Source organism: Felis catus, chromosome A1, assembly GCF_018350175.1.
Source record: "Felis catus isolate Fca126 chromosome A1, F.catus_Fca126_mat1.0, whole genome shotgun sequence".
NCBI lineage: Eukaryota > Metazoa > Chordata > Mammalia > Carnivora > Felidae > Felis > Felis catus.
The window spans coordinates 14,361,086-14,375,187 of NC_058368.1; the positions used below are offsets into that span (position 1 = coordinate 14,361,086).

At 42.3% G+C, this 14,102-nt stretch overlaps 2 protein-coding genes across 13 annotated transcripts in view; one reads left to right on the forward strand and one right to left on the reverse strand.

Annotated features, from left to right (window-relative positions):
- The window catches only part of NBEA (neurobeachin), a 684,640-nt gene that overhangs the window by 473,834 nt on the left and 196,704 nt on the right, over positions 1-14,102 (forward strand). For all 12 annotated transcript variants that reach the window (XM_023250717.2, XM_023250724.2, XM_011286341.4 and 9 more), the window contains one exon: positions 3,442-3,578. In XM_023250717.2, the coding sequence (XP_023106485.1) occupies positions 3,442-3,578 (137 nt within the window). The remainder of the gene's footprint in view (positions 1-3,441; positions 3,579-14,102) is intronic.
- Positions 4,885-7,920, reverse strand: MAB21L1 (mab-21 like 1). The gene has a single exon (XM_003980322.5). It carries the CDS (start codon positions 7,245-7,247, stop codon positions 6,168-6,170), a length of 1,080 nt encoding a protein of 359 aa, XP_003980371.1. The 5' UTR covers positions 7,248-7,920; the 3' UTR covers positions 4,885-6,167.

Here is a 14,102-nt window from a genome sequence, read left to right on the forward strand (position 1 = left end):
TGAACTAGTAGTTAAGTAAAAATGATGTAAAAGAACCTTGTACACTGTAAAGCTTTATTAGAAAGTTGATGTATTATTAAGATTTCCAGACTTGGAATTTTGTTTTCAGTGGAATCATCCAAACCCACAAGTATTTTTTAACATTCTACTTTTTAAATATATTTGATGAATAGTTCCCTTTCCAAATATAAAACATGTGTATTTTCTACTCTAGGTTCACCATCTCAACTGATTAAAGATGGTGTAACTCTCAAGAGAAGTTCATTCATTTAAAGATTCTTTTCATTATGCTTGGGTGATCTTTGTTCTAGTTCAGATTTTAAATTAGCATTGAAATGAATGTCAAGTAGTATCCCTATCCTTTCAGAAACAGTGATGGATCAATATTTCTTAAACATTACCTGCCAACTCTAAAAGCAAATAACACTTATTGTTGCTTTCGTCAGGACTTCAGATGGTGGCGTTTTAAACTGCTGTGTTCTACACATCAGTATGGGGGAGGAGGTTCTGACCCCCCACCCATCTGTTTAATGGCCATCACTAGACTTCAGTAGGTGCTAAGAACATTATTGTGACATATCCTTTATTGCCATAATAGTGGTTGGAATGGATATACCTACATTCAGTCCGGAACTCACCACACCAAGCAAAGTTGGGAGGTTGAATTTGTACCCAGTCATCTTCCAGGACAGAGTCTGCAAGATCGCCATCTTTCTGGGATCCACAGATGCTGCCCTCTTTAAACTGTTTTTATTTGAAAAGGGATCCCAGGTTTTCACATGGAAAATCTCCCACATGGAAGATCTGGTTTGTGATGGTGCCTTATGTAAACATTTTAATATCAGATCCCTAAAATCCAGAGGCTCCCCCAAAAGGGATTAAAACATAATCCCCTCTCTCTATTGCTGTAGTGGATTAACTGTATTCTCTCTGCGGCTGGTTTGCTCCCTGAAGGCTGCAACAAAAAGACTCGGTGCTCCTTAAACATGCTATGGAATTGGAAGTTGTAATTGGAGATTTCCAAAGGACAGGGGTAAAAATGACACACTATTAAGGCTGAATGTTTCATGACGCCTCTTTCTGAAAGAAGAACCAGTTCGAAGTCCTTTTATAAGCCCCCAGAAAAATCTCAGTTCAATAGAATCAGATTGGAGTAAAAGCAGAGGCAAGCGCAGTGTCCTTTCAGAAACGCAGAGAATCCAGTAGAGAGAATGTGTTCCCTGTGAAAAGTTCACGGAGACGTGTACTTAGAATCCGTAATATATTTCAGTAAATCACTGTATATGGTTTTGATAATGTGTTTCGTGATTTTTTTTCAATTTCTCCCAATTTAATTGCTTGAATATGTTAAATTACTCTTTAAGAAAAAGGAATAGTTCGCCATTTTAAATGTTTTTGACCATTCTTCGTCTCCAAATGCCAGAAACCTCTATTAAACCAGAAGTCACTAGCCTTCGCTGTATATATAGCATGACGACTTTTGTAAGGTTTTAGCAAGGCCCAACGATGTATAAGAAGGCACTGTTTTCAATGTCAGTCACATCACCTTCTTTCTCACCTCGCCCCAGTCGAGAGTAAGCCTCCAGTCAAGATCTCTCCAGAAAGGAAATAGGAAAAGTGGCATCCACTGGAGCGTCCTGGTGGCTCAAGGGTTAAGGGAGCGGTTCGAACCGGCCCGAGCGTTGGGGGATTCCGAGGAGGACGCGGGAGGCAGGAGGCGCCGCGGAGCGCGCGCACAGACCCTCCAATAAACACAAAGGAGGGCCTGGGGAATAGAAACCCAAATCCACTTGTAATCGTACAAGAGATTCGGGCATAATTACTTGAGCAACCTAGATTAAGATTGATGAGCCTTTAAAGTGGCGCTTCAGATCGACCGCCTCGCCCTTTGGAAAGAAAAACCTTGTGCAGCCGAGATGGACCCCGACTCCGCTTGGCTACGCGGCGGGAACTGGCGGCCCGGGACCCAGGCCGGGAGTGCGCGCGCCCCGGGGCCGGGCCCCCCGGTGCGGGCTCGGGGGGTACCGAGGGCAATAAACTAACCGAAAGGGCTTCGCGTTAGTGTGACCCAGGCGGTCAGCTCGGGGGTGAAGGCTGACACTGACGCAGTTGGCTTCCTGTCCACCCGGTTAGGCGCGACCGAAGCCGGCCGAGAGCCCTCTCCGTGCCTCCCGCGGCAGAAACGGCCCGGCTTTGTGCAGGACGGTAGCGGCCTCGGGGCGCACGCCTCCCTGGGAACGTGAACTTCCCCGCAGTCCCCGGGCCCCGCCGGGTCGGGCCTGCCAGCGGTGGCCTCGGCGGTGGCGGCGCGAGCCGGTCTCACCGCGAGGAGCCGCCGCCGAGGGGCCCGAGCCCGAGCGGCCGCAGGGGACCTGCCTTTTTATTGCCTTTATCCTACTGTGACTGTGACTCGTTTGACTATGTGCATTTCAGGGCGTGGGGGGAGATGGAGGGGGGGGAGGAATGGAGGGGAACTTAAGGCGCCCTTGCTACAAAAAAAAAAAAAAAAAAGAGAGAGAGAGAGAGAAGAACAATAAAAAAAAAGAATAATTTCTGTGTTCCATGTCTGTGTTTTCAGTACAGGATAGCAAAGAGTGCCTCCCCTTTCGGGGAATCTTAAAGGGGCAGTTAAGTGATCCCCTTTGAATTAATATTCTAATACGTAATTTTCAACATTAACTCAGATTGAGGGAATTCGAAGTAGGCACACTTTCTGAAACATCTTTTCCTGAAGATTAGTTTCTCTAGTTTCAAAAGTTGAGAAATAGCACTTCTGGCACGCTTTTCTGAGAATCGCCTTGTTCGAGCGTCTTACAATTTCATCACTTTTGACTGATTCTCTGTGAAAATCACTGCTACGATTTTTGTTCTTTTCTACATAAGAAACGTACTTAATATCCTTGTGTGTGTGTGTGTGTACGTGCGTATGTGGCGCGGTTTAGGACGCCGATGTGAATCTTCATGCAAGTTGCAAACCCGTAAGTTAGTACAGTGGAATTCATACATCCAGATCCTCTACGCCTTCACACCCTCCCGCCCATCCTTGGGGAACTCCGCTGCCCAATGGACCGGGCTTTCCCGGATGGCTGGCCTTTGGGGGCAGTGCTGACTGCCTAGGGTCTCCCAAAGCCGGTGGTGCCCCACGGAGAATCGGGGCATTTGTGGGATTTCTAGGCGGAGGTTACCAACTCTCTTGCTAAGGGTCACTTACTCGGTATTCTGACCTCTTGGGGCTTTATAGGATTCTGTATCTCTACTCTCGTTATAAGATAATGTGCAAAAGCTAAGCAGACCTTATCTCACACGAGAGGAGCTAGCCGCATGACCACAGGCACCATTTTCTTAGTACATCTTTAAAAATAAAGACCTGCGGCACCCTTCGGGAGGGAGCGGGAGAGGGCCACAGGGATTCAGCCTGACTCCGGTGCCCTTGTCTTTCAGGCCCAGTGGTTCTCAGTACCCCAGCCCAGCTCATCGCTCCTGTGGTGGTGGCCAAGGGGACTCTCTCCATCACCACGACAGAAATCTACTTCGAGGTAGATGAGGATGATCCTGCCTTCAAGAAGATCGACACGAAAGTGAGTTAGAGTGATTCTGTAAACAGTCCTGGTGGCTTTGTGGCAGGAAGTGGTTTTCAATTTTGCTTGGTTTTAAATGACAGTGGGGGAGGGGAGCATGTTTCCATCTTTGTCATAGGAAATAAAATGAATGAAATAACACATGCTCTATTTTATGGGACTGAAGAATATATTAATGATTTTAAATCCCGTGTTACCAGAGCATGCTCATTTTAATACTTTCTACATGAGAGCCTTTGTCTGCACTTGGGTAGATTTGATAGTTAAGCCAATTGTTCAAAGTCTCTGGGGTACAGCATCCCAAGCTCTTTGGGAAGACTGGGAAGGTTTTTCTGGAATACCTTAAGATCACTTTTAATTTCCAGACGTGTACATTGAAATGTGAATTATTATTCATTAAAAGGTTATAAGGAAACGGGGGGGGGGGGAGCGAGGTGGCATTTAAATATAAATTCATCTCCATTATTACATCCATTTTTCATCTCCTGAAATAAGAATGCGCTTTACATGTGAATTTAAGAGCAGGAGAAACTAATTCTCTAAGAAGCATCGATTTCAAGTGTGTAGGTCATATATACTAGCAATCAGATGTTTAAAGTTTGCGTTCTTCTGTGGGTGTAATGCCAGAAGATACATATTTGGACAATTTGAAATGCATAAATATTTATTTAGTATATCTTATTGTGTAGATTTTAAAACCTGATGTTGGGACAGCTCTACACCTCTGCACTTTCTTTTCAAATCAATGTGATTGTTGTTTTAACTTTTATGTTACCCTGCAGTCTGTAAACTTTTCTGAGGTTAAGAATTCAAGTGTCCTGCTAGATATCCAAGCATCAGTATACAGAAGATCTTCCTTTGCAAGCTTTATCAGAAGCAATTATTCTAAAATAGTCAAAGACAAATGCTCCCACAGATTCAGAACTTTATTATTTGTATTTAATTTTTGTATAGAAATAAAGTATTATAAAACACGATTTGTAGAAGAGGAACTGAAACTCCAAAATCTACCCTCACCTGAATTAACTGCCTACCTTAGGGCCTGTAGGTGGTTAGCTCTCAGCACTTGTTGACTATTAAAATACTTGGAAGGACAGTCAAAGGACTTCTTACACTTCTGGCTCCCAAAGGATGGAATGTTTAAAATGAGCTGAAATGTAGTGTATTTGATTTTTAAATAATTTAAAGTTTGTCTTTATGCTTTTATCATTAGCTTGCCCTACAAAGGAAAAATAAATTTTGGGTTTCTGATTAACTTATTCAGCTAATGGAACACTAACTGCATAAAATAAGATTTGACATAAAGTGGTCAGAAATAATCTTTATTTTATTAGCATAGTTAGTTTTCATATACAAATTTTGAAACTTTCATTGTGACTTTGAGTTCACTTTCTCTGAGTCAAATTTTTAACTCCACAGTCTTTGCTGCCATGACATATTTTTTCCTTATATTACCAGAAATGCTACAGAACCTAGTCCGGAAGAGCAGACTTTCAAGGGTAGATTTAAATCTGTCTGTCATAGAAAGGAATAGTCTTATAAGTAGATCATTAGCTTCTGTAGCCGTACAAAGAGTTTTCTCCGGTATTTTAAGGTTTTATTTTTAATAATTCCATTAGCACACTCCTCAAAATGTTTAAGATACTCAGGTGGGTTCAGTTTCCAAAATGAAGCGTTACATCTTTTGATAGAAAAACAATTTAAAGTGAGACACAACAACTTTTATTTACTTCATTTATTAGCTTCTAATTAAATAAAAACCAGCAACAGAAATTAAAATCTAAGTCACAAAAGTAGTTATCCAGTGTATTTCAAGTGCATTTTCAAATATATAATTCAGATATTCAAGCGTTATTATATAAGCTGAATTCAAATTTCTTTGAATATATTTAAATAACATTTCAAGTATATTTATGGAATGTTAGAAATAGAACAAGCATTATATTTGAAACAAAATGTAAACTTTTTTAAAGTTCAGACACTTTCAAAGACAGATAAAAGTACCGGGAGGAAATCTACCTTTAAATGGTATCTTTGTTAGCGGAAAATGTCTGGAAGTATCCAAAACGGCAATTTAACTTCTGTTCACCAAATCACAAAACACCAACATCCACACGTTCAAAGACAATGTGAGATCACAATATTTGTTACAAACCAAAATATACATTACACTTTCCTTCAGATGGCATATCCAAATGGTGTTTACTCACAGACAGATGCACCTAAATCACCAGGATTGCTATAATCCTTTGATAGCTGGGCAGAGTGTTCTCTGTGGTCTTGCATTACAGCCGGGTTGCTTTCCGGGTGTTACTGTGTACTTTTCGAGGGCGATAAGAAATCCTTTGTAAAAGAAGTCTTCTAATACTTGTGGGTTTGGGTTTTTCTCTATCCGTTTTCCCTACTTCTTCTTCTCCCCTTGGAGGGGTGGGTGAGATGATGCCTAAACATTGTACTGTTATTCCTTTTTAAGGAAGAGATTGTTTGCACTGACAAGTGGAATATTAGATAGGAATCGACCAGGAAGTTTACACCGAAGTAGGTCTTTGAGAAGAGCAATCACATTTCGGCTCTTGACGAAACGGTCCTCTAAAGTTTCTCCAAACTTTTCGGGTTGGTCAGGATCTCTCTCGCCAGTCGCCACGTTTGTTTGGCAGCGTTCTCCAGAGCCGAATGAGGTTTGCCTTGGAACAGATCTAAGTTCGGGAGGAAGTAGTGAGGACACCGCCGGCACTGCAGGCAGGAGATAAGTTGCAGCAAAATCCCGTTAAGCCGATCACCCAGGCAGGACTCGTCCCAGTCCGACTCCCGGGGATGCTTTTCACACTCGTAGGAAACCAGAGTCTTCATGTGGTAATTGTTGAGGGGCTGGCCGGGCAGTTCGAGGTGCCGATCCCGCAAGGTTTTGAGGATGGAGAGGCATTTCTTCCTGCAGCCCCCCATCTGCAGTCTGTTCTCCGCTTCCGCGAACTGCAGCACCCAGGCGTCGCTCTCGGCCGAGCTCTGTTTGCCGGCCAGGGAGTGGCACTCCTTGGACAGGAGATTGAACCCTTCCGCTTTGACCTCCGCCACCCGGTTGGGTCCCGGCCAGGGGATGTGGGGAAGCGGCCAGTGGGCAGCACTCCTGGGCCAGATGCCGGTGCACTTAAAGGCCGGGGTGATCTGCACCACGTACCTATCTCGGATTCGCAGTTTCACTTCGCTGGTGTCCGCCACCATTTTCACCACGTCCCTGTAGCTGCATTTGTCCACCGCCTGGGCCACCAGCGTCTGGAACCTGGACCGGATCTTGCGCGCCGAGAGGTAGCCGGAGGCGGTGATGAATTCCACCCAGAGGGACATGCTCCTCTTGCGCCCGTCGCTCAGCTTCAGCACCGCGCAGCCGGGCAGCGAGCCGTCGTCCACAAAGTTGAACACCCCCATCTGGTTCAGGTAAAGCACCACTTCAAACTCGGTGGGGGAGATGACCTCGAGGCCCTCGTAGCGATTGTCCATCTCGTTGAGAGAGCTGATGAAGCGGGGCTCCTGGACCTCCACTTCTTTCAGGACGTCGGAAACGACTTTGCAGACTTCGCGGATCGTCTTGGCGATGGCAGCCTTCCTGGCCTGGCACTTCTCGTTGTAGTATTTATTCAGATGGTACACCAGCTTGGCCTGGGCCGCGATCATGTTGGGGCAGAGATCCGGATTGTACACCGGAGTCTCGCAGTAAGCTGTGGGATCCAATGCGGCTGCTAGAGCGGGAGCCAACTTCGGTGGAGAAACGGGCCGCCGCGCTCAGAAACGCACCCAAACGCTCTCCGACGTGCTGCCGCGCTGGACTCCCAGCCCGCTGCTCTCCCCCCTTCCTTTTATCTTTGAGCCCGGACGGCCTGAAAGTGAAAGCCTGCTCTCCCCCCCACCCCCCTCGGTCTTTCTTCCTCCTTTAAAGGATCCTTGTGCGAGAGAAACGCAAGGAGAGATCACCTTATCAGTAGTGAAAACAAAAGTTGCGCCGAGACCCAGCAAAGCTCCTCCCGTAGCGAAAATAACCGGCCCTCTCCGTATTTATTTACGCCTTCCCGCAATCATCGTGTCTGCCGGACTGTTAATCAGACGGAGGAAGAGTGTGCGGAGTGTGTGTCGGGGGTGAGTGTGCGTGTGTCTGTGTCAGAAGAAGCTGCTGTTGGTTTGTCTAAGAGCCCAGATGCACTCGTGTGGAAATTATAAAGGCAGGGCCAGGCAGGCTGGCGGCCAATCGCCACTGGGCTCGTCACGACAGCCTCCTTCAGCTCCAACCCGGCTAATTAATCCCCCCTCGTGGATATAGGCACACAAACTAAAGGTAGGAGGCTGCTGCCGGCAGAAAACCACCCAGGCCACCTAGACAGTTTTGGAAATCAAGAGGAATCTCTCGGCTTTGGTATTAATGGAAGCATATTGACGTTTTGAAAAGACTTGGCAAAGTGCTTCTCTTCTGTGTTGAAAAAAAAAAAAGCCCTGCTTGTCTTTTTACCGCGGAAATGCAAATACAGGTGTATTAATGGTCATCCATCAATTAGTGAACTAGATGGGGTCTTCTAAAACCAAAGTCACTAACTTGCATTTAGAAAAGGATAATTAACGTCTCTTAATCCTGGAGGTCTTTCAAAATGCAGGTTGAGAGCTTGCTGTTGCACGTCTGTGCGAGTTGGCTTTAGATGGACTGATGCCTGTGTAATTTTTTGGATGTTCCTATAATGTCAGAATGTTGCTGTTGTTGTTGTTGTTGTTGTTGTTGTTGTTGTTTTAATGTTATGCAGCGTTCTAACTCTGGTTTTTCCTCATTTGCAGTGGTTGAAAGGAATCTGAAAATTACTGTTTTGTGAGACGTTGTCTACGGCTCTTTAAGTTAGGATGTTTAAAAAATGTTTAGGATCACTCCCCCTCTGTCCCCAACTGCAGCCCTCTTTGTACTTCGGTTGACTTGCCAACATAATCAGGACACTGAGTTTTGTATGCACTGGTAGAAAGCTTTAAAAAATAACTTCTCTCTGTGATCGAGAGACTGTTGTAACGTGAGTTCCTAGTGGGCTGGGTTTTAATATGTGAAATGAAGGCGAGATCATAGAGATGAGACCTACTGGAAGATAACTGTTCCAAAAATTTTCAGGCTCGGGGTTTCTGGCTTGCCTATTGATGTATAATTCAGGATATACCTCCTCTCCTAAGTGTCCTTAGTGGTGACCTGACAGACTTCTAATTTTATACGATTTCATGTGATTTGATTGAGGGAAAAATCAGTTACGATTGTAAAAGAAAACTAATTTGCAGTCATCCAGGGTGTTAAAATTTAAATGCCATTTTGGAAAACTTTGAAAGAAAAATCAACATTTCCAAATTTTGGAACCTTGATACAGGAGGGGGGAATGGATTTATGTAGAACATGTTTTTGGTTTTGTTTTCTGGTGATACCAATTGTGTCCTTCATGTACAGGAAAGGAAATAAATACTACTTAGGGACTATGTAGTGGTTTTAAAACCCAGGCAGATTTTTAATGCCTACCTTTAATTTAGATGTCGTGTCTTTAAAATTAACAATATTTCCAGCCAAATCTTGTAACTCCTGGTAACAGGTCTGTAGGCACTTTCTTTCAGAGCCACTTTCAACAAGATCTTGTTCAGGGCTCCCACTTTTTACCTGAGCTTTTGATTTTTTTTTTTTTTTTTTTTTTTTTTTTGCACAGGTACAAGCATCACAAAGGCACCTATTATTTCCTTTCTCCTTATCCAAGAGTGATAGGTTCCAGATTTAGCTTAAAACAATACATTAGATTTGGGGCTCATGGCATCCATCTACTCTATTCCCCAGGAACCTTCCATTCCCTGGGGAGCAGGGACTGGGAACACGCGAACAGCCCCTCCCCACTTTGCAGGCTCTGCGGGTGAACGCACTGCTACCTTTTGGCAGTTGGAAGAGGGAGAAGAAGACGCAAATCCGAACCGCAGAACCCGAGGCCAAGAAGGCGAAGATGCGCCTTGGTCTCAGGGGAAAAGCCACCTCTGGCCCTCACCCAGCGTCTGTCCCCTCTCTCCCGCTGCTCCGCACTTCCAAGCCAGCCTCCTTTCCTCTCTCTGTTCCGTGGGTTTTTTTTTTTTTTTTTTCCTGCGTGCGCGTTATTCTAAGCCTTACTCGGTGTCCTCGGCTTCTCCCCGTCCGCTCCAGGCCACGGCCTCTGCCCGCGCATCCCTCAGCCCCGCCGTCGCCCGGGCCCACGTGCGCCCGCAGCCTAGCCCCGCGCTTTCTCGTCGGCGGCCGCGAGCCCTTGCGCCCAGCGCTCTGTCCCTTGGGTGCGGACCAGAGTTGCTCGGCCAGGACCTCGTCCCTCGATTTGCTGGGCCACCTGCAAGTACCCCGGCCGCCGAGGACGTGCGGCCTGGGACGCGGAGGCCCCGGGGCCGTGTGGGGGGACCGTGGCGCGGCGGTCCGGGTGGGTCTAACGCGAGGGACGCGAGGGGCGCCCGGCCGGCCTCGCTGGAGCCAAGCGCGCAGGTGGCGCATCTTCGGGGCTCGCTGTGCGGCTTAATTGGGTTAAAGCGAAGCTAAACACCGAAGCACTTTGTGCAAACTAATTGGTGTAACCGGGGCCTTTTCACTAACGATTTGCACTTTGAAGAAGAAAAATGGATGGTGAGAAAAGGACTAAGAAAGTCGTTAGTCCTAGAATGTTCCAGGCAAGTGAAGTCATTCAGTTCCAAGGACGCCGGGACTGTGTTTTCCGAGCTGCTTCCCCAGCACCCTTCACGCTGGGAGCTGACAGTGATTTACATAACACAGGATTCACCCACCCGCTGTTATCACTGTAGGTGAACTGGGCGCCCTAGAATAATACTCGAGCGCAAGTACTGCTTGTTGCTGCAACACAGTGATTTTCTATCACACTGAACACGTGAAATGAATTGCCTTCTGTAGCTGAATCCTTTCAGTGATCTTAGACACCTCTCATTGTTGAAGGGAAAATTAAACTATCCGAGGAGTGTGTTTTCTACCCCTTAATTTTTTTTTTGTTTTGTTTTAAGGAAATGACCTATGGAGAAGAATTTACAATATATAGTATACATTTATGTAATTCAGCCGCGTTTTTGGAGGTAGTTTTGTGGGAGCAACTTAGTTATTTTATAAGATTTTTTTGTGAAATATCACTTGACCTATTGAACTAGTTATTTCAAATGATTATTTACTACCTGGGGATGGCTTGAAATCAATTTATTTACTTATATGAGAAGTTATAAAACAACCCTAATGATTTCAGTCTTGTATTATTTTTTTTTTACTATAAATATAATCTTAGTAGTTAGTACTAGAGTAAAAGCTTGTGCGTGTCCAGTGCTTTAGGATATAAATGCTGAATTGTTTTCAGTGCTTTGCTATGCAGTCATCTTTGACGTGAGCTAATAATAGAATGATAATTGAAGAAAACTGACCTAATTGAAGGAAAAAGGAAAAAAAGCCAAGAATCTCATGATTTAATGATAGTTTGAGATGCTTACATTTGAATGATATTTGGGATTTTAAGGTCTAACTGGCTTGACTTTTTCATTTCATTTACTTAGGTTACTAGGCAGCCTTGACTTAAAGTGTATCATTTAGGAAAAGAATCCAAAAAAGTCACCAACACACCATTATCATACATTTTAGTGGTATTAATGAATACAAAACAATTAAATATTACGGTCCTTAACGTTTCAAAACATTCAAAATAACGATGGCAAAATAATTTTTCCTGAGGTCCTGTTTCCTAAGTAACTTATTCCCCCTTCTGTAATCCTACTTAATTTGTATGGGATACACAATGTAATGTGTAAATAGTCACCTTATTAGGTTTAAAGAAAAACTATTACCTTGAGAAATGCAGAAATGCAGGAATGCAAGGCTTCTGTGTTTAAAAAAACTAATTTAAATTTGAATTACATGTTCATGAATTTAAGCAATTGTGACCTTTCATCTGGAAAAATGTGTCTGTTAGAGAATATACATATACATGTTAAATGCTCACATAGATATTGTTTTGTGTTTTTTATATCTGCTGGCTGCTATTCTATTCGCAAGTATTCATGAACTTAAAGTTTTATTTTTTTAATATGTGCTTATTACACTGGGGAGATAAAAAGAATATGAAGTTGAGTTTATTAAATTATTTATCCCTACTGCTGGAGTGGCTTTGAAGGCTCATTGTACGCATCTGATTTCTACCTCCCCCCACTTCGTTTTTTAAATGCACCCAGGCTATTTCATCTGTTTCATTCTGCCAGACACAATATATTTCTTTTTTTACACTAGAGAAATTAAAGACAGATATTTGTGCAGGGTTTTCTCTATGTGTCACATTAAATAAAGTAAAATAGAGGCAGTTTTTCTGGTAATCTAATTTGATGGCATCTATACCTTTCTTCTTGTTGTGACTCCTCGTATAAGAACACTTGAAACAAAATAGCTTGAGAGCTTCAAAAGTTTCCATGATTTCTTAAAACAATTATTTCATATTTTAATATCAGGTTTATGAAACGGTGAAGCCGAGAATTGAGGTCACTGTTGGCACAATCTAGACCCTATTTTATTTCTTCAACCAGAGAGCATCCTGATAATTGAAGCTTTTTAAAAAAATTATTTCCTTAATTCTTCACTTGAATGATCAAGGCTATGGCCTCACTTTTCCTCATCCCCCTAGTACACATCAGATAGTCAACATTTGTTGTGGGGCGTACTTTTCTTCTGTACAGTGTTGCTTAGTAAACTTGTTATTGGTGCTAATAAATGTTGAAAAGAAAGTAACTTTGAGATTAAAGATGGAAGTTAGAAGTGTACCTACTAGATTTGCGGATTTGCAGTCATTCTGGGTAATTCCAACCAAAGCCTTTCTCTGGGCAGAAAAAAGAAAATGGAAGGACTGGGTTATTCAGACAGTTGTCTATTTCCTCACTTCATCTGAATGTGTACATATTGGTGTAGGATGTTTTAAGTTGCATCTGTGAACTGAAAAATTTGGGGGGGTGGAGGGTTATCAACCAGAAGATATTCTTATTGCTCAAAATAGAATGTGATCTCTTTACTCTTTCCAGAAATTTAAGGATATTGGGGTCAATCATTTATTTATTGAGTGTTATGTAGGAAGTGTTGATTACAGTGTTCCAGTTCCTCATAGACCCTTCAGAAAGTCACTGTTAATCTTTATAATCTAGAAAATTCGAATTCATTTTGTTAGATTTCAGCCTCTATTTTTCCTTTGGATATTATAGGAATATTCTGGCAAGATAAATGGACTCACATGATTCTTTTCTTTACGAATATATGAGAAGTAGGTATTCCTTAACCCATAATTCACGTGGATTTACTGACATTTGTGTATATGACCACAACCTTGGTACTCTTAGCACATTTGCGTTTTATTGCACTTAGAGAAAACAATGGAATCAAATGTGATTAGTGTCTTAATCTGTACATCTGTAGTGGGTCATCCAGGACTGCATAGCTCTCATTACTGTCCCATACTGTATGTGATTAAGCCACTGGAAATATTCAACATGACCTTGAGGCTAGAGTATGGTATATAGATAATCAACATTCAGTGATTGCATGTCTAAAATAACCTTTTCTAGATCTAATTTACCGTTTTGGAGCTTACTTTTTCATGAACGAAGCAATTCCTCTAAACCACGATTTATTATTTTTTTAATGATTAGCAACAGGAGTAATAATTTAAGGGACTAATTACATTGAATAAAAAAACTATTATTTCTTATCATATATATATATATATTATATAATAAATAAGTGCTTTATAGGAAATGAAGGAAATGAGTTTACGAATAGGAATTTTCTTTATCGTTTTTTTTTTTACACGTAGAGATTACGAACATCCGAGAATACACCACCTAAAGAATGATTTCATTTCCACCTATGTGTGATTATTTTCACTCTTCTAATAATACACATTTTAGTATACAAGTATGTATTATTTCTAAAAAGCCCAATTTTCCATGTTTGTCAAAAATATCAAGTCAGAAGTATTCATAAGTAGTTAATACTTTCTGGTCTACATGTTTATTCCTATTGTCTACACATCTAGATCAAATCAAAAGCATGAAGAGCACAGAGTTTGTAAGACATAGTCTTTCTAATAAGAAAATTTGAAACCAATGAAGTAGAAAGTATAGTTTTATTTGATTTTTATGTGAACTCTATTTTTTATTATTGAAGCCAGGTTTACTGATGTGTATTTTGTGTACAGAACTATCCTTTTCTATGGTTTTTCCCCATGAATGTGCCATTCTGTGAATTTTAACAAATATATACAGTCATATCATGCTGGCACCAACAGAATATTTCCATTGCCACAAGTTTCCTCATGCCCCTATTTTATTTTTTCATTCATAAATTCTGTGATTCATTTATAAGCATCTGGGTGTTTTACTTTTCTCTCAAAAAATCTTTAGATTGTAAATCTATTTTTATTCCTCTAGAATTTATTTATTTTTATCATGTTTCTAATTTAAGGCCAGTTTTAA